This window comes from Pantherophis guttatus, chromosome 1, assembly GCF_059756535.1.
Source record: "Pantherophis guttatus breed Tessera chromosome 1, ASM5975653v1, whole genome shotgun sequence".
NCBI classification, from domain to species: domain Eukaryota; kingdom Metazoa; phylum Chordata; class Lepidosauria; order Squamata; family Colubridae; genus Pantherophis; species Pantherophis guttatus.
In genome coordinates this window covers 307,099,421-307,118,504 of record NC_142063.1, presented here as the reverse complement: position 1 = coordinate 307,118,504, position 19,084 = coordinate 307,099,421, and the positions used below count along the sequence as shown (strand labels likewise).

The 19,084-nt window shown below is 37.3% G+C and overlaps 1 protein-coding gene and 1 pseudogene across 2 annotated transcripts in view; both read left to right on the top strand.

Moving 5' to 3' along the window:
* Positions 1–19,084, top strand: part of MERTK (MER proto-oncogene, tyrosine kinase) — a 67,192-nt gene that overhangs the window by 40,993 nt on the left and 7,115 nt on the right. For both annotated transcript variants that reach the window (XM_034427544.3, XM_087883255.1), the window contains exons 14-16: positions 8,864–8,956; positions 10,127–10,245; positions 18,314–18,423. In XM_034427544.3, coding sequence (XP_034283435.2) covers positions 8,864–8,956; positions 10,127–10,245; positions 18,314–18,423 — 322 coding nt within the window. The remainder of the gene's footprint in view (positions 1–8,863; positions 8,957–10,126; positions 10,246–18,313; positions 18,424–19,084) is intronic.
* Positions 815–1,712, top strand: LOC148116927 (uncharacterized; annotated as a pseudogene).

Below are 19,084 nucleotides of genomic sequence, written 5' to 3'. Positions count from 1 at the left end.
TCTGGTCTCTACAGCTGTAAAGTTATTTGTGTTTAAGAAATAATCAGGAGCAGTTAAAAACATAGATAATCAAACAATGTTGTAGAACACCTCCAAAAAGATAAAATTCTTTCCAATTAAGAATCCAGAAAATCTATGAAGAGACAGAAGGTTGTCTATTACTCAGTTATCAATTGTTGAAAGGTATATACTACTTTTCATTTTATCAAGTACAGTATATAAGAATAATTTAAAAAATAATCACATATCTGCTAGCAGTGTTTATTTAAAAAGCTAATCTCTGTTTTGAGGATTTTTTTCCTCTGAGTCTACCTAAGGAAAAGAAACAGATTATAAAATAATCTCAAATTCATTTTGCATTCAATTCTGTAATCTGTTAGTTTCTAAAATAGAAGTTTACGGGGGGCGGGGGGCGGAGCCTGACAGCCTGATGAGCCGGTAAGAGTTTTTCCCGGCTCCGGAATAGTGGGCCGATAAAATTTATCATCTAACTAAAATGGACAGAAAGTTGTGGAGGTCTGTTTATGATTATCTGGGCCAACAGCGGAGGAAAAAAGAGAGTTGTTTGGGACAGTGAATAACCGATAAAGAGTGTTTAAAGTGTGGGGCCTAATCGCTGTTGTTGGAATGCCACAGAAGAATGTTTGGAATTGTTTTTAGACAGCAGCTAGCTTCAAGGAGTGATTAATAACTTTACAACCTCACACGGTTAAGCAGCCTGTTTTATTACGGACAAAAAAGAAAAACGGGGGGAAAAAAAACACCCGCTGGAAGCAGAAGGTTTATTTGATTGTTGCCCAGGCTGTGAAGATTTATGCCACCGAAAAAACAAAAAGGTGTTAGCAAATATAAGTGGCAACGTATCCATCCTTCAAATCACACCGCGGCACGATTAAAAAGACAATCTCTGGGTGAATCGGAACAAGAGAGCTCAGAAAGTGAAACAATAATGGCGGCAAAAACTGGCTCACAGCCAGCAACAGTCGATGAACTCAGAGAAATGCTGACTAGCACTAAAGAAGCGATTTTCAAAAGAATGGATGCTTATGCAGAAAAAGTTGACAAGCGCATGGACCAATTAGCTATAAATATTAGTCATAATGGTAAACAGATTAAGCTTCTTAGAGTGGAAACTAACCAATTAGGAAACAAATGAGGCAGTTAGAAGAAAATCACTCTTTGGAGTTTGATGAGCATGAGAAAAGGCTGATTTCTCTGGAAGATCAAAGCAGAAGATCATCAATACGAATTCGAAATTTACCAGAGATGATAGGAGAGGACTTGAGGAAATTGATCCCATGATGGTTTAAAGAAATAATCCCTAATTTGGCCACGGGAGAAGAGGACATTGAACACGTCCACAGAGTGGGCGCTTTCAGAGCTGGATTTCGCCCCAGAGACATTTTGGTAAAATTTTCTAATTATTATAAAAAAGAGCAGCTGATGATGAAACTGAGGTCGTTAGCTGTGCTGAAGTTTCAAGGATCTACAGTTCAAGCTTATAATGATCTTTGTTACCAAACAAGTGGAGGCGCAGCATTAAATCAATCACCGAAGAGCTCAAGAGAAGGGAGATAAAGTATACATGGGGATACGCAGTATTTATGAGGTTTATGTATGATGGGAAACAATATAGGATTACCTCTTTGGAGCAAGGCATTGAGCTACTTAAAAGTCTGGGGCTGGAATTGCAGGACGATGCTGTTTCCTAAAAGTGCCAATGGTGGAGGAAGATGAGCCACGGCAAGTGGGAAGTGAAATCGACAAGACTGAGATGATACATCTGTAAAATATTAATACTAGAAGGCTTGCTGGTTCTGGACTGTGGGCTTCATCTTCCCCCCTCCCTTTAAGAGAATGGCTGGAGCATTAGGCTACTGGGGATTTAGTGGGGGGAAAAGAGTTTGGGGAGATTTGGGGGTGGGGGTGGGGAAGGGGGGTAGGTTTTGAGGGTTATTTAGTTGAGGTCGTTTTGTGTTTTCTTATATGTTGGTTTAAGTTAAAGTGCACAAGGGATCGTAAAGAATTTGTATGTGCTGAATATGGATAAAACTATAAGAATTACAACACTCAATGTCAAAGGTTTGGGGGCAGTAGTGAAAAGGAGAAGAATCGAACAATTATTAAACAAGGAAAGATCTGACATCATTTTCTTGCAGGAAACTCACCAGGATAAGGAGAGAGTAAATGAAGTGCGTTTGAAGTGGTCACTCCATTATGAAAAGTCACTGGGGACTTAAAAAAAAATGGGGTGGCCATACTGATTTCTAAAAGAACTGGATTTATTATGGAGAGTATAAAAAAAGATGGGCATGGTAGATTTATTATGATTAAAGGTCAAATTGAAAATACAAAATATACGTTGGTTAATGTTTATGCCCCAAATGTGGGACATAGAGAATTTTTTTTAGAATTGTTTAAAGTAATAGAAGAATTTAAAGAAGGACATGTCATTTTAGGTGGAGATTTTAATATGGTTAATGTTAGGTTCAGCTTGTAGCTTACTCCTAACTTGTTGGTCAGGCAATATATCTGTTTCTTTAAGAAACAATTGAGCCACGTAATCAGGGTTTGCTGAACCCTGTAATTAGGCTACAGTGCATAAATAAGCAGCGCAGAGAAGCGTTCTTTGTTCCTGATTGTTCCTGTTCCTGTTGCTTCTTGCATTTTTCTGCTGATTGGTGTTAGACTGAATTGTTATATGGTACTGTATACCAAGAGTTACTAAAGTCTGTTTGCTTTGGTAAGGGAAGATAATTACTGGACTGATATTACTGTTTATGACCTTGGACTGTTTTACCTACACCGAGACTGCTTATTATCTTGTATATAAAGTATTTTTCTCACACGAGCTGCACGTTTATCTCCTTCCCTGTGTGTTTCTGCTCTGCTCGTTGCACAAGCAACAAATACTTTTTACACACACCCTAACATTGGTTATGGGCCCAGAACGTTCCAGGGCTCTTTAATTTGTTTTTGCGGAAGTGAGAAGTGCAGGCAGTGGATGTAGTAGTCAAGATGATGGCTTTTGAGCAAGGTACAAGTTATTCTACCATAACCCGGTTGGATGGTACAAACTATGTTACCTGGTCCACAAAATGCTGTCTACTTTTGCGAAAAGAAGGACTGTGGGACATGGTTAATAATCCACCGGACATAACTGCATTGAATGCTGCTGACGAAGAAGATGCCAAAAAGATAGCGAAGTTTCACAGGGACAACGAGCGTGCTTTATGCATCATTGGCCTGACACTGGGAGACCAGCAACTTGTCCATTTCCGGGGTGAAGAGTCTGCTGCGAGGTGCTGGACAAAGCTAAAGAAGCTCTACGTTCGTGACTCTGTGGGTGTCCATATCTACCTGACACGGAAATTATTTCGCTTACATCTTCAGAAAGGAGGAGACATGATGGCTCACCTGGACTCCATGACAGGGCTTTTCCAGGAGCTACATGAGAAAGACCTTGTGTTTACTGAACTGCAGCAAGTTTATATTATTCTTTCATCGTTGGATGACAGTTATAACTCTTTTGTTTCATCATTAGAAGTATTGTCTAGAGATGAACTAACATTGGCCAGTATAACTGGTAGGTTACTGGATGAGGCCAAACGTAGGCAAGAACGAGACCAGTTAAGGATGCAACAGCAACCAAAAGTGGAAGCTGTATATGAGAATGTCAATATTGTTAAACGCTGTTATGCATGTGGGGCTAAGGGGCACATTGCAAAATATTGTAATAATAAGAAAGTATCTGCTAGAAACTCTGCTAAACCCAGGAAAGGGTGTAATTTAGCAACCAGTTCATCTATTAATATAAGAGATGATTGGTGGGTGATTGATAGCGGTGCCTCTCAATCAATAACAAAAAACAGAAAACTGTTTCTAAACATGAAGAAAAGTACTAAAAAGGTCAAATTAGCTAATGGCTGGAATGTGACTGTAGCTGGGGAGGGACTTGTTCAATATTCTATTAGTAAGCACCCTTTACCCATGCTTTATATCCCTAGTTTGAAATATAACCTTTTCTCTGTAAAGTCATTACTACATTCTGGGTTTACAGTAACTTTTAAAAACAACAAATGTTTGCTGGAATGTGAAGGCACTGTGGTTACTGCAGAATTAGAAAACGACTTATTTGTCATTAGGGATAAGTCATTACTGTTAGTTCAGTCAAAAGCTAAATTTGGAAATGTAAAGCCACATGATGAATGCGTACATTTACTACATAGAAGGCTTGGTCATCTGAATTTCAGGTTGTTGCATTCGACTGTTAAGCAGTCTAAAGGCATTAAGTTAAGGGCTTGCAGCAAATACCTGAACTGTAGTACTTGTAACCAGCATAAAAGTAAAGTTACACCTGCAAACCGCTGCAATGGGTTTAAAACAACTAAACCTTTGGAGGTAGTCTTTTTAGACTTAATAGGGCCAAAGAAACCCAGTTTAGGGGGAGCATGCTATATTTTGAGTATAGTTGATCACTTTACCAGATATGGTTTTTGCTACCTTATGAAGTCCAAAAGTGATACGTTCCAATGTATCACAAACTGGCTTCGTTTTGTAGAAAGGAAGCAGAGGTTTAAGGTGAAATGCATTGTTACTGACAATGGAACTGAGTTTACTAACCATCAGTTGGCTAAGTTTTTGAAGGATGCTGGGATACAGCATAAACGTTCTGCCCCTTTTCGGCCGGAACATAATGCATATATAGAACGAAGAGGCCAGACCCTACAAGCTATGACTAGGACTATGCTGGCTGATGATTGTGGGGAGAAGCAATACTATGTGCCAATCATATTTTAAATAATGTGGTGCACTCCTCTACAGGTAAAATACCTTTTACTTTATGGCACGGGAGGAAGCCTGATTTAAGTTATATACATACTTTTGGTGCACCAGCCTGGGTGCATATACTGGTTAGTCAGAGAAGGAAGGACCAACAGAGAGCAAAGAAAATGATTTTTGTTGGCTATGAGGCTAACCATAGGTCCTATAGGTTCTGGGAAAAAGGAACAACAAAAGTTTTGTGTAGCGCTAGTGCTAAATTCCTAGAACATGAAGGCTGGGACAGGTTAGAAAAAGCAGACTATGGTTTTACAGATGTGGATGTTAAGGTAGACCATATTCCTGATGATAGTTCATCTGAGATGGATGATAAACCATCTATTAAGGTTGAAGAACAGGAACAGGAATCAGGGTTAGGGGAGGATGAACCCAATATACCTGATGTTAGTCCTGTTATGCCTAGACGATCTTCCAGGGACCGGCATCCACCAGATCGCTATAAAGCCACAGTGGTTTGCCAAGTAGATATCGAACCATCCAGTTATCATGATATAAAATTATATCCAGAAAAGGAGCAAAAATGTGTTTTCGGAGAAGGGCGGCATATAAATCAAATTAAAAAAAAAAAAAGCCTGGCAAGAGGCAATGGATAGTGTTAAAAGGCAAGAAACTGCATTACGGGAAAAATTAGAGGAACAGATTAAGAAATTGGAAAAAAGAGTACTGGCATACAAGAAATAAACAGAAATTAATAGAATTACAAGCTAAAAAAAAGAATTAGAGAATAAAAATTTAGAGGAAGTTCAGAATAATTTAATATACATGAAAAGAGAATTTTTTGAAAATAGCAATAAAAATTCTAAGATGCTTGCCAGGCTCACACAAAAGGAGAAAGCTAAAAATTCAATAGGTATAGTGAAAGATAAATTGGGGAATTATTGTAGTACAATGAAAGGAAAGTTAAAAATATTCCAGGAATTTTATCAAGAGTTGTACAAGGGTAAGGAGGTTAAGAAGGATAGAATGGAAGCATATATTGGGAAATATATAAAAAGGGGTGTGGAAACAGAGCATAAAGAATTAATGGAAAGGAGTATATCGCAAAGAGAAATTGCAGAAGTAATTGAAAGTTTAAAGGTGGGTAAATCACCTGGGGTAGACGGATTAGGAACAGAATTCTATAAAACATTTAAAACATTATTAGTACCGAAATTATTAAAGCTGTATAATGCAATATTAGAAGGGGAAAAGATTCCAGAATCATGGGAGCAGTCATTAATAATATTAATACTTAAACCAGATAAGGATCCAACGCTCCCTGACTCGTACAGACCAATATCATTAATAAATCAAGATGCAAAAAATTTTTCAACTATTTTAGCAAGAAGAATGAATAATTTTATAGGTAATTATATAAGGGAAGATCAATGTGGATTTGTAATGGGCCCTCAAATGCATAACGGAAGAGTGCTAAATGTAATTCACGAGATCAAAAATCTAAAGCTTAAAGCGGGGATATTAGCGTTAGATATCTTTAAGGCCTTCGATTGTGTGAGCTGGCAAGCATTAAAGATGGTAATAGACAGAATGGGGTTTGGAAAGAAATTTAAAGGTGTAATAGATCAATTATATTCTCGGAACTCTGCCTTAGTGGTAGTGAATGATGGAGTTACAGACAAGATACAACTCACCAGAGGAACAAGGCAAGGATGCCCACTTTCACCTGTCCTATTTGTATTGGTTATGGAATTTTTGGCCAATGCATTAAGAGATGACGGGGAGATAGAAGGGATAGGTAAAACAAAACTAAATATGTTTGCTGATGATACATTGTTAACAGTTAAGAATATAGTGGATAAGATGGAAAGAATTGGATGGCATCTAAAAGAATTTGAAGAAATAACTGGATTAAGAATAAATTGGTCAAAATCTGAGTTGATGCTGTTTAATTACACTAATAGGGAAGAGAAGGATTGGGAAGGGAAGCAAAGCGAAATGAGAATTAAAGATCATATTAAATACCTGGGAGTTAGAATTACAAAAAATCTGGAGAAGTTAGAAAAGGAAAATCTAGGCAGCTTAAAGAAGGAGATTTTGGAAAGTTTGAATAAATATAAAAGGTTGAATTTATCATGGTTTGGAAGAATTGCCTTAGTAAAAATGAAGATTTTAGCAAAGATCAATTTTGCTTTTAGGATGCTACCAATAAAAATATCAGAATTAGAGTTAAAGAGTTGGCAGAATATACTGAACAACTATTGTAACGGGAATAAGAAAGCGAGGCTAAATAAAAATAAGTGGTATCTAAGCCAAAAAAAAGGGGTTTAGGACTCCCAAATATTAAATTATATTATGTCGCTAACAGGCTTAGACATGTTATAGAGGCAATTTTAGGAATAGGGGAATTGGAATGGTTGGAAGATAAATCTAAAATTAAAACCAAATTAGAATGGAAGTTGGAAAATATATTTTTTATGGAAGGTGGAAAGAAATGGGCTGGGAGCATAAGCAATCCTCTTCTGAAGTTTCATTGGGAAATTTGGAGTAAATATAAAGGGAGGTTGCTTCCAAAGAACTCTCCATTATCACCAGTAGTAATTTTGGAAAAGCTCCCAGGGAATTTGAAGAATAAAGTGAATGAAATTTTAAAAGAGAAAAATAAAATGAAATTAAGGGAATGGTTAGGAGGAATGAGGACACGTGGGGAATTGGAAGAGGTTCTAGGAGGAAAACGGTTGTCTTGGTTAAATTATAGTCAAGTGGAACAATGGACTAAAAATTGGATAAGAGAAAATGGAGAGTGTAGAGAGTTAACGAGGTTTGAGGAATTAATTGAAAAAAATCAAACTGTAAAGGAAGAAAATAAAGGGATAAAAGGCTTAATGAGCGGAATTTATAAAATATTGTTGGAGGAAGAGGAGAGGGGAAATTTAGGAAAGATAGTATGGAAAACTGATTTGAAGATACAAATAGGGCAACAGAGTTGGGACAGAATTTGGCAACAAAGAGTGTTGAGAAATATGTCAGTAAGAATAAAAGAGAATTACTACAAAATGGTTTGGAGGTGGTACTTAACTCTGGTTAGATTAAGCAATATGAATCAGCACTATTCAGATAACTGTTGGAGAGGTTGTGGGGAAAAGGAACGTATTTACATATGTGGTGGGATAAATTTGTGCAAAAATTGTGGAAGATGGTGTTTAAGGAGATAGAAATTGTAGGAATAAAGGTAGAAGAGGCACCAAAGGTAGCATTACTCTCACTATTGGAAGATATAAAATGTAAAAAAGAGACTAAAGAATTGATAATAAATTTGTTGACCGCAGCAAGGCTAATGATTTCTAGAAACTGGAAGATACAAGGTGTTTATAATTTGGAAGAATGGTATAAGGAGGTATGGGATATTGCCATAAATGATAAATTGACTTGCAATATTAAAGTAAGGAGGGGCATAACGAAGGTAAACGATTTCAATGGAATCTGGAAACAGTTCCTAATATATGTGTTTTCTGGAGGAAGAGGGATACCACCACCAGAAAAAGCTTTTAAGATTCTGGAAGCAGGAATGATCCCGAGGGGTGGGGGAGCACTTGTTGATTGTTTGTATTCTGTATATTGTTATATATTATATATTATGATTCATGTATGTTATATATGTTAATTTCTTTTTTTTATATGTTAATAATAAAAAAATATGGGGAAAAAAGAGAAGTTTATGTTTGAGAATATAGGTCTTATCACAATTTAATCATGAAAGTTGTGGTGTTTGCGCATAATTTCAGTAAAAACTGAAATTTTGTGTTTAAAAAATTTGCCTTGAAACATTCAAAGAGCCTGCTTCCAGATATGCAGTCGAAGCAACAACTTTTATTTCGTTATGCTGCATTCCTTTGTTCTGATCTTTGACTAAAATCATGGGGAACAATGTCGGTCTTAATTTCCACCACAATAACCTACTCATACATCTGATCACAAGGGATAATGTTCTATTAACAAATGCTTTGAATATACAAAAAAATGTGCTGTATTTAAAATACTAACTTCTTACTAAACCTTTTTATTTATTCTTATTGTATTTCAGTGGACAGCTTTTCCCAACGTGAGATTGAAGAGTTCCTCAGAGAAGCAGCTTGTATGAAAGACTTTGATCACCCAAATGTCATCAAACTTCTTGGTGAGTCAACTAGAAAACTACTTTTTGGGTAAAAATATTTTATTCACAGCCCAATGGAAAGTCATAATAACTGCCTAAACCATGTTAAGCACTCTTTTTACATATCTATTACATACAGAAAAAAATGTAAGCACAAGATAACTTGAAACATGCATCAGGAGATAATTGTACATTTCAGAAACCTCCATATGATGTTTATGTTAGCAATTCATTGCTAAAATTATTATTCAAACTATCACTGAAAATATCCTTATCCACACTTAGACAATTGTAGATTAGTAATGCATCTAATATGAAATTTCAACAAGATGTTGTACTATGAAGATTGTTAAATTACTAAAATTATAGTCCAGTTTATTTGGAACACACTAAATTGGAGAAGTTTAACTTACTGAATTTGTCACCACAGTACTCCTATGGCATAGAAAATTAGATAGAATCAAAGAAGATCAATTGTTTGTAACTGTAATAATTAAACAGAATTACCTCAGTCAAAAACAATATATCATTAAATATATTTGCTAATACGCAATATTAGAGGGGGGTTGTTGGATATCTAAATCATATCTTCTACAAAAAATAATAAAATAAATCAGGTGGGTCTTCAATTTGTTTTTGTATGGCTATTTTGTTTTTCTGCTCACAAGTGGAACATCACTGTGTGTATTTTGTTGTCTTTATTGTGAGATCTTCCTGAACCAATTCCCTGTTTATACTTTCTAGCCTGCTTTAATGAATGAATAATGAAATGAGTTTGAAACTGGATTATTTTATAAAAGACAATTTTAAATGGTTGCTCCTTTTTATATTTTGTAAATATTCTTATTCTATTTGATGTTATTATAAGTCAGAGATCTATACGGCTTCACTGTGATGATGTTCAGAAAGTTGTTGAAAACTTGGCTGTTCTTCCACGCCATGGAGCAAAGGTTGAGCCCTTGGTAGGATGCTTTTTTGTTATTTAGTGTTTGTCTGCTGGATGCTTATATTGTATTTCTTTTTATTGTTCATTGCTTTTTAAAAGTGTAACTCACCCAGAATCATCTGGAATCAGGTGGCTCCTAAATAAATCTTTTTAAAGCTTTACAAGTAAATTTAAAAATAGAAAATAGACAAAAAAACCTGAATTCATTTTCTTAATTCTTTATTCATTTTCTTTATTCTTTCCAGGTGTATGCATAGAACCCAGTTCTCAGCAGATCCCAAAGCCCATGGTGATTCTTCCATTTATGAAATATGGAGATTTGCATAGCTTTCTTCTTCGGTTAAGGCTTGGCGTGGGCTCCCAGGTAAGCAACAAGAACTGATTGTGAAATTTCCTTAACACGTGATTTCACATAATGGTCTTTTTATCATCAGTCATAAAATGCCTACTTATTAAACAAACCTCACCAGCTTCTTTCTAGCGTCCTACAATGTTTTCCATCATGTCAGCTTGCTTTTGATATATTTTGCTGGGCATTAAAATATACTTTCAAACAAAATATTGGGTTGTACATTCACATCCTTCAATGTGAAGCTTAGAGTCATATTTGGAATTAAGGATGTTGCTGAGAGTTTTGTTTTACCTTTTTATAAAAATTTAAAAGAATATTTAAAGTCAAATCAAATGGGATAGAAAGCCTGACAGGCAGCACAGGATGCTAATGTGTTGCAAAGAACTTTGGCATTTAAGTGTACCAAACTGGTGAGCCAAGACTTAATTGGGAGATGAAGACTTTAAATTTATTGGCTTTCAACCAATCTAGTTCTCTGTTAGATTAGTCTGGTTCAAGCACAAACTGCCTCATCTGTCTTATATAAAAAGATATGTGCAGCCGTCAACCACGTATTGTGACAAATCAGTCTATATCTCCTCAGCCCACAGCTAGGGGGGACTTTGTAATTGACTGGTAGCAGTTTTATAATTTTATAAAGATAGGCCTATATATACAACATAATGCAGAGGCCTAAATGAGACACAACCAGAGAATGATTAATTATGGCCAGACTGTCTCAATCCAGATAAAATTGTTGCTTTGTAATAGTGGCAAATATCTGTAACTTGGGTGTAGGATGAGAGTGAAGGTTCATTCTCCAACCTTGTGAGTTGGTTTCCCAATATTTCATTCCCAGACTAGGTAACAAACTTCAGTGGAGTTTAGGGGATGTCAGTGTCAGTGTTCTTCCATTTATAAGGACTTAGTGTAGTCAGTAGGTCTTGTGATGTGGTGGGTCTCATTAGGTCAGGGTCTTGTGATGCCCCCATTGGAGACTGAATCTGTGGAGGATGAGGAGCCAGAGCTGGAGCCGATGGAGATTGAGGGGGCAGCTTCGTTAGCTTTGGAGGAATGTGGGGGAGGAGCAGGCTGAGGCAGCTCGGACCCGTCAGGATTGGGACGGCTTGTCAGCAGAGAGGAATAGGGGCAGGATGACCAAGAGAGGGCAAGCAGTGGACATGAGGAACAACAGAGCTCAGGCAATGAGCAATGACCGCCTCCTCCTGATCCGACAGCACAGAGAATGGAGAGAAGGCAGGTGTCAGGCATGGAAACAAGCCGTCCAAACCCCCAAGGAACTAATTTGGGAATTCCAGAGGCTGGCTGGGAAGGTGAGGGACTGGCTGGAACGTCTACTGGCCCACCACCTCAAGGAAGCCCTAGACCCATGGAAAGCTTGTGGCATCAGAGGGACACCGGAACGCATACAGGCTTGGTACAACAATGCCATAGCCGTAGTTCTGGAAATCAACCCTCACAGAAAACCCTCCACTGAGATCCCAGCAAGGCAGCCTCTGGGTCGCTGCAGCAACACACACACACACACACACACACCCGTTCAGCATTGTCAAATGCTATCGATGCGGCCAGCACAGTCACCGGGCTTCCGAATGTTTGACTCCAACCCTGGTCCCACAAGAAAGGCCTCCAATTGCGCTCCGTGCAAGGACGACTCCACCCAAAATCCCAGAGAAAGGGAAAATCACCAAACAGGCTGTTGAGGCTCCACTCCTTCCCACAGAAGTCAAGGGAACTCCAGCCGAAGAAAACCTGGTCGAAAGGAGCAGGACGACCCGATGGTAAATGAAGCCATCCACCCTTTCACTGTCAAAACCCGAATAGTAGTACCTGAGACAGGAGCCCAAGGGGAAGTAGAAGCAGTCATAGACACCGGCTGTACCAGATGCCTAATCAGCCTCCCCATAGCTGAACAGCTAGGCATACGTACGACCCGCTTTGAGCAGGTCGATGGGACGCTAATTGGCAGAACCCCTGCCATACTAGTCACAAAACTGGTCAGACTAGAGATGGGTCATCACTGAGAGCTCATTCAATTCGTCATAGCCTCAAAAATGACTGAATCAATCATTCTGGGGCTTGCTTGGCTAGACAAACGGGGACCAACCATCACTTGGGAGGACAGCTATAGAAAACTAAATATAGGCATCGGACCACTGCCTTCCGTAAAGCCTGACCCAGGCCAAAGCTCAGTAATCCACGCCAATGCAAGCAAGCCGCAGACCGCAGCCCCTGCGACCGAGGACCGTCCTGTTGTCCGTAAGAGCCAAGGGAGTACCGAGACCTATCAGGCGTCTTTATTGCAGCTTCTCCCCCCCCCAACCGATTGTGCAATCAAATTCATGCTGGGAGCTAAGCTACCCAAACCAAAGATGTACTCCATGACTCCCAAAGAAATGGAGGAACTAAAAAAATACATTGATGCCAATTTAGCGTGAGATTTCATCCAGCCTGCCAAATCCAGGGTAGCCGACACAGTACTGTTTAAAGAAAAAAAAGATGGGAGGATGAGACTCTACGTGGATTTTCGCAGAAAATGCCGTGTCAATGGAAAACACCTACCCCCTCTTACTCATGAAGCACATGCTAAGCCACCTAGCCAAGGGGAGGGTGTTTATCAAATTGGACTTGAGGGAAGCCTATTACCATATCAGAATCAAAGAGGGAGATGAATGGAAAACAGCCTTTAACTGTCCGTTTGGCAGCTTCCAATTCAAAATCATGCCGTTAGGTCTGCAAGGGGCCCCTTCAGTCTTCATGTAATTAATCAATGAAGTGCTACATGAGCGCTTATACATGGGGGTCCTAGTTTACCTAGATGACATTCTCATATTCAGTGAGACCCTTGAGGAGCACATAAAGCTGGTGCGGCAAGTACTGAAAAAACTCCTAGCCGCTAAGCTCTACGCAAAGCTGTCAAAATGTGAATTCCACCAGATCTCTCCCTTGACTACCTAGGCTACTGCATATCCAGCAGCAGGGTGGAAATGGACCCAGAAAAAGTAAAAGCGGTGCTAGACTGTCAACCCCCACGCACCCGCAAACAGCTGCAAAGTTTCCTGGTGTTCGCAAACTTTTACCGACAATTTATACCAGCATTCACAGAAGTTGCCTTGCCCTTAACAGAACTGTTTAAAACGGGTCCAACCCCTGCGAAGCCATGACTAAGCCAACCGCTTGCTTGATCAATGAACTGTCAAAGGGTTCAAAAAATTAAAGAAGCTATTCGCCAAGGAACCAATCCTCCAGCACCTGGACCCAGAATGGCAATTTATAATCCAAGCCATAGCATCAGTGCTCATGCAAAAAGACCCACAGGGAACAGCTCCTACCCTGTGCCTATGTGTCTAAAAAACTGACACCAAAAGAAGGTTGGCCATCTGAGAGAAAGAAGCCTATGCAGTCTGCTGGGCCCTTCTTTCCTTGAGACACTTTCTAGAGGGGGGTAATATACCCTTCGAGGTCTGGACAAAAACCTCAAAGCCTTAAAGACCCCTAGGAAATTGTCTCGTAAACAAGTCCACTGGGCGCAATACTTCAGGCATTTCAAATTTGAGCTGAAGTATATCCCGGTAGGAAAAAATCTACTGGCAGATGTTCTATCAAGGAAATCCCAATTCAATAGCCGCAGGGAGGAAGTCGTCCATGCCATCATTCCCCCCCTCAGTCAGCCGCACAAGTCACCACCAGGGGCCAAACCAAAAGACAACCCGAACCTAGCTGGGACAAATTAAAGCAGCACTGACAGCAGTGCTCCCAACTGACCAGTGGTTCATAGAAAACAGGAACATCTTAATTGGAAGGAACAGAAATGCAAAACTGGAAAAATGATAGCACTCCCTCCGATGGAATGGTGATAAAAAAGGTGCTAGAATGTGTGGAGATGGATAGGCTAACAATGGAAATAGAGGAGAAACTTTATATATTTTCAAAAATATTTGAATATTTTCTTCAAGGAGAACAGGAAGGAACAAACAACATTACAGAACTTATGGAACACCACCAAGGCATACATGCGGGAAATAACAATAGTTTATGTGGCGAGGAGAAATAAGGAGAAAAGAAAACAACAAATGCTACTACAGGAGAAACTCAAAAAATTGGAAACTGTCCTGCAGAAAGAGCCACAGAATGATAGAATTAAGGAAGAAAGAGACTTAACGAAACATAAAATTAATTTAACACAACAAGAAGCAATGATTCGGAATATAAAAATGACAAAACAAAATTATTTCGAAACAGCGAATAAACCGGGAAGATGGCTGGCTCATAAATTGAAGAAAGAAAAAACCAAAAAGTTGATACAGCACCTACAGGATGAACAAGGGAATTTACACCATAAGATAGAGAGGAAAAAATATTATTCATAACTACTTTCAAACGTTATACAGTCAAGAGAGTATCTCAGAAGAAAATATTAAAAAGTACTTACAAGAGAGGAACCTGCTTAACATATCAAAAGAAGCTAGGGAAATGTTAAATGATAACTTTAATAGAGATGAAGGAGGCAATTAAGAAACAAAAAAATAATAAAACACCAAGATCAGATGGGATCCCTGCAGAAATATATTAAAAATTTCAAGAATTGTTGGAGGAAACTATGCTAGAAATGTATAATGAAATATTAGAGCGAGCTATAATACCAAATTCAAGGACTGAGGCATTCAGAACACTAATTCCGAAAGAAGATACAGATAATCAATTTATTAAAAATTATAGGCCAATCTCGCTGCTGAATGCTGACTATAAAATCTTTGCGATGATCAAAGCGGAAAGACTTTAAAAAATATTAAATAAGAGTATTCATTCGGACCAAAATGGATTTTTACTGAAAAGACAAATAAGAAATAATACAAGAATTATAATGAACATATTAGAGTACTATGAAGCCCACCCCAAAAAACAATTAGCACTATTATTGGTAGATTCACAAAAGGCTTTTGATAATTTGAATTGGCAGTTTCTAACCATACAATTAACCAGTATGAAATTCAGAGAAAAATTCATCAGAATGATCAAGGCGATATATTCAAATCAAACAGCGAAAATAATGGTAAACTGAGATCTAACAGATAAAGTCACCATAAATAAAGGGGTTAGGCAAGGATGCCCACTATCCCCTCTTCTATTTATTCTTTCGCTAGAAGTTTTGTTAACACAGATTAGGGAAAATCAGGAAATAAAAGGGTTAAAAATCAAAAAAGAAGAATCAAAAAACACAGGCATTCCCAGATAATATGGCTTTTACAATAGAAGACCCCCTTGAAACAGGAGAAATATTAATTCAGGAAACTAGAGAAATTTGGAAAGGTCGCTGGTTTAAAAATAAATAAAAACAAAACAAAGATAATAACAAAAAAACTTACACAAGGCCAAAATAAGGAATTAGAGAGGATATTGGAAATTCATGTAGTGAAAAAAGTAAAATATCTTGGAGTCTGGCTAACAGCAAAAATCTCCTCCATAAAAGAAGATAATTATTCAAAACTATTACAAGGAATTCAAAAGAACTTGGAGAATTGGGCGAAACTACAAATATCCCTGGTCGGAAGAATTCCGACCATCAAAATGAACATCTTACCCAAAATTTTATAATCATTATGTTGGATCAAAATACATGCTTAGATTGTAAAGTTGATTCATTATGCCTCAGTAAATAACTTGGTTCTGTCCAGATATTTTCAGAATTGTTTTTCTAGAGTTATTGCTAGAGTTGATGGGAGTCTGAAAGACACCAGATTATACAGTCCCAATTTAGCAGGAATGGAAACCTACCTAGAACAGACCATAGTTAGTCCATTATGATTGTTTGGTCCTGGTTCAAAATAGTCATAACCTTATGTATCATATATTGCCTGGAGCTTCCCAGCTACAATCGCCATCATTTTGGCTAGGAAGTGAGTGTTAGCCTCTGGATATAGTTATGATTTAAATCTTTTTGCCTGGCATTTTGAACACAGGGTTGCCTTGTTTCAAGCAAAAGGCACTGTTGTTTTCCTGACATTTGTGTTGTGTTTACTGGAATCATGCTGCACATGCCACAGTCCTCTTGCCAAAAAGGAACTTGGCATTCCTTCCCCCTCCCCCCACAAAGCCTGACAGTATCGTCATCCAGTTAGGAACTCTATGCCAGTTTTCACGTAATTACCATTTCCTGTAATTGAAAAGCCTATGGTAATTTCTACTGTCATGCATAGAGTAGATATTGTTCTTGCCTAGAGAGAGTACACAAAGATTTTAATTGTTGGGAAAGCAATGCTTTTTGTATACTTTATGACAAAAGCAATTGTTTTAAAAATGAGTTAAAATGAGGCAAAGATATTGTAAAATAGGACCACACATTATAGAGCTTCAGCATGTGAACCTGCCTAAATAGTAGATTAATGGAATATGACATTTTCATACATAATTGGGGTTTCCTCAAAGAGTGGCTTTTTTGCAAGCTGCTGTGTAGGAGTGAAAACTGGACAACATTCCTTCAACTTTGTCCATTACATCTTTCAAAACAGCGTTTATGAACTGATTTAAAAGTAGATTTTTTTATCATACAAGAAATGTTAGAATTGCTCTAAATATATTTTACTTTACTTAATCAAAATGCAGATAGTTATTTTTGCCCTAAAGCAGTGATGGGCAATTTTTTCTTTGGTATATGGCACTGGCAAAGAAACTTCTTCAGAAAAGCTTAGGCCTCAATTTTCTGATTTTAACGTTTTAAAAAAATAAAATAGGAGCATTGTTTCTAAGTGAAGATTTTCTTAAGACAATTTTGACTACTTGTAACTATAAGGCATGTGTAATTTTGGTAACAAAATATAATTTGCCATTTCATTCTAATATTTTTCTTTAATTTCCTATCTAAAGATGTTCTGATAGACTCTTGTCCAAAGTACTAAAATAATATGATCCTGCTTAAAATGTTAAAGATAACACAAGGTCAGATACATCCTGCTATCTGCTCTGACACTTAATACATCCAGATTACTGCTTGTTTAAGAAATAAAAACATCATATGGCAATAATCCAGTGGATTAATACTAAAGTTTGATAAGGTAATTTCAGAGGGAAGGCAAGAGTTACAGAATTCAGAATTGAATCTCATTCCTAGCATAAATAAGAACCTTCACTTTAAAAAGAAATATTATGTATCTTAAGCATAATAATGAAGTTTATCTAATAATCTGGAGATTGCTAGTAATATTTCTTTCAAAGTGGATCACCCTTGTGACAGAAAATCTTTACTTCATGTCTTTCACTAACAATGAGAAAACAGTTAAGCTTTGATGAATTATTTATTTTTGTTGTATCAGTTAGACTTGATCATATTTCACTGAGTTTTTCTTTGTATTTTGTTTCTATATGCCATCTTGAGTTAAATAGCATCACCTAGCTGGGCATTTGGGTAGGTAGAACCTGGTTCTCTCCCTCTCTCTCTCATATCAATATATCAATTTATGTAGCAACCCAATTCACAACTACAAATATGGGCTTTGCATGTAGGATTAATACCAAACAAAAACAATGAAATAGTAACTCAAATGTTAAAAAGCATAGCATCCTATTGACAAGCTCATCCAACCTCCAGACCCAATAACCAAAGAACATCCAGATCTTCAGGAATTTACCCAGAACAAGAAAAATGATACAGATATTTCCTTGTAGTCACCATGCAATGAGAGCAACTCAAAGAAGACTTTACCTGCTTTTCCCTGCCATCTTGACTATCTTGGTCACAGTGAAATCAGTCAATGAATTACTATAATTGCAACATATTTACACATGAAATTACTTTGATATTCCTTTAGGCATTTTAGCCTAATCTTTCTCAATCTATCTGAAAGGGTTATGCATTTATTAATGCCTTTTGTTCAGAAGTATTGGTATTCCAAATTAAAATAACATGGATACACTACCACTCACTCTAGAAGTAGTATATTAAATAAATTGTCTTTCTAGCCAACCCTGTTTATTTGTCTTAAATCCTAAGGGTATTAGACTTACAGTTTTTCATTTGTTATTTAGTATAATGATTAATCAGTATCATATATTAAGAAAAATGTGCATCTTATTCTTTTCCCAGTATGTTCCACTGCAAATTTTATTGAAGTTTATGATCCATATTGCTCTAGGAATGGAATACCTCAGTAGCAAACATTTCCTCCACAGGGACCTGGCTGCCCGAAATTGCATGTAAGTTCTGTAGTGTTTTCTTTTCTACTCAGAATTCAGATTGATTTTCAGTCAGAAACTCTAAATCTTAAAAGTGGAAAACAATATTTGGGGTTCAAAATCTAGGAAATATAACTAATCAGAAATCAAGGAAAAGTGGTTTTCAGATTATTCACTGCATTTTGAATGTTTGAAAATTTAATGTAGAGTAACTACACAATGTAATTCTGTTGAGATTCTTATACTTCAAACTCCAAACTCTGAGTGTACTTTATTCATGACAGAGGAATTCCTTATAAAACTACAGCATTAGGCAAAAAAAATTACTTTGGAACCTAGCTTTCTCTATGGCATGTTAGCTGTATACTGGTCTAGATGCACAGTTACAGTTCTAAGCATTTGTTACTGTGAAACATAGAAAGTATATTACAAGGATTCTGATGTAATGAAGGGAGGAGTGCTTTAATCTTAGTGTACCATTTTCCCAACCTTTCTTCTCTGAATCTTGGGAAATAAATATTAATGAATATAACCTCTTGGAAAATAACTGGAGAAGAGACTGAAGGGAAAGAATCAAAGACACACACAAGATGCCATTTGTACATAAAAGGTACAGCAGTAATATTTGTGAAAAGAATTTCAGATCTTGATTCCACCCCGATAAAAGGGATTACAGGGTTGT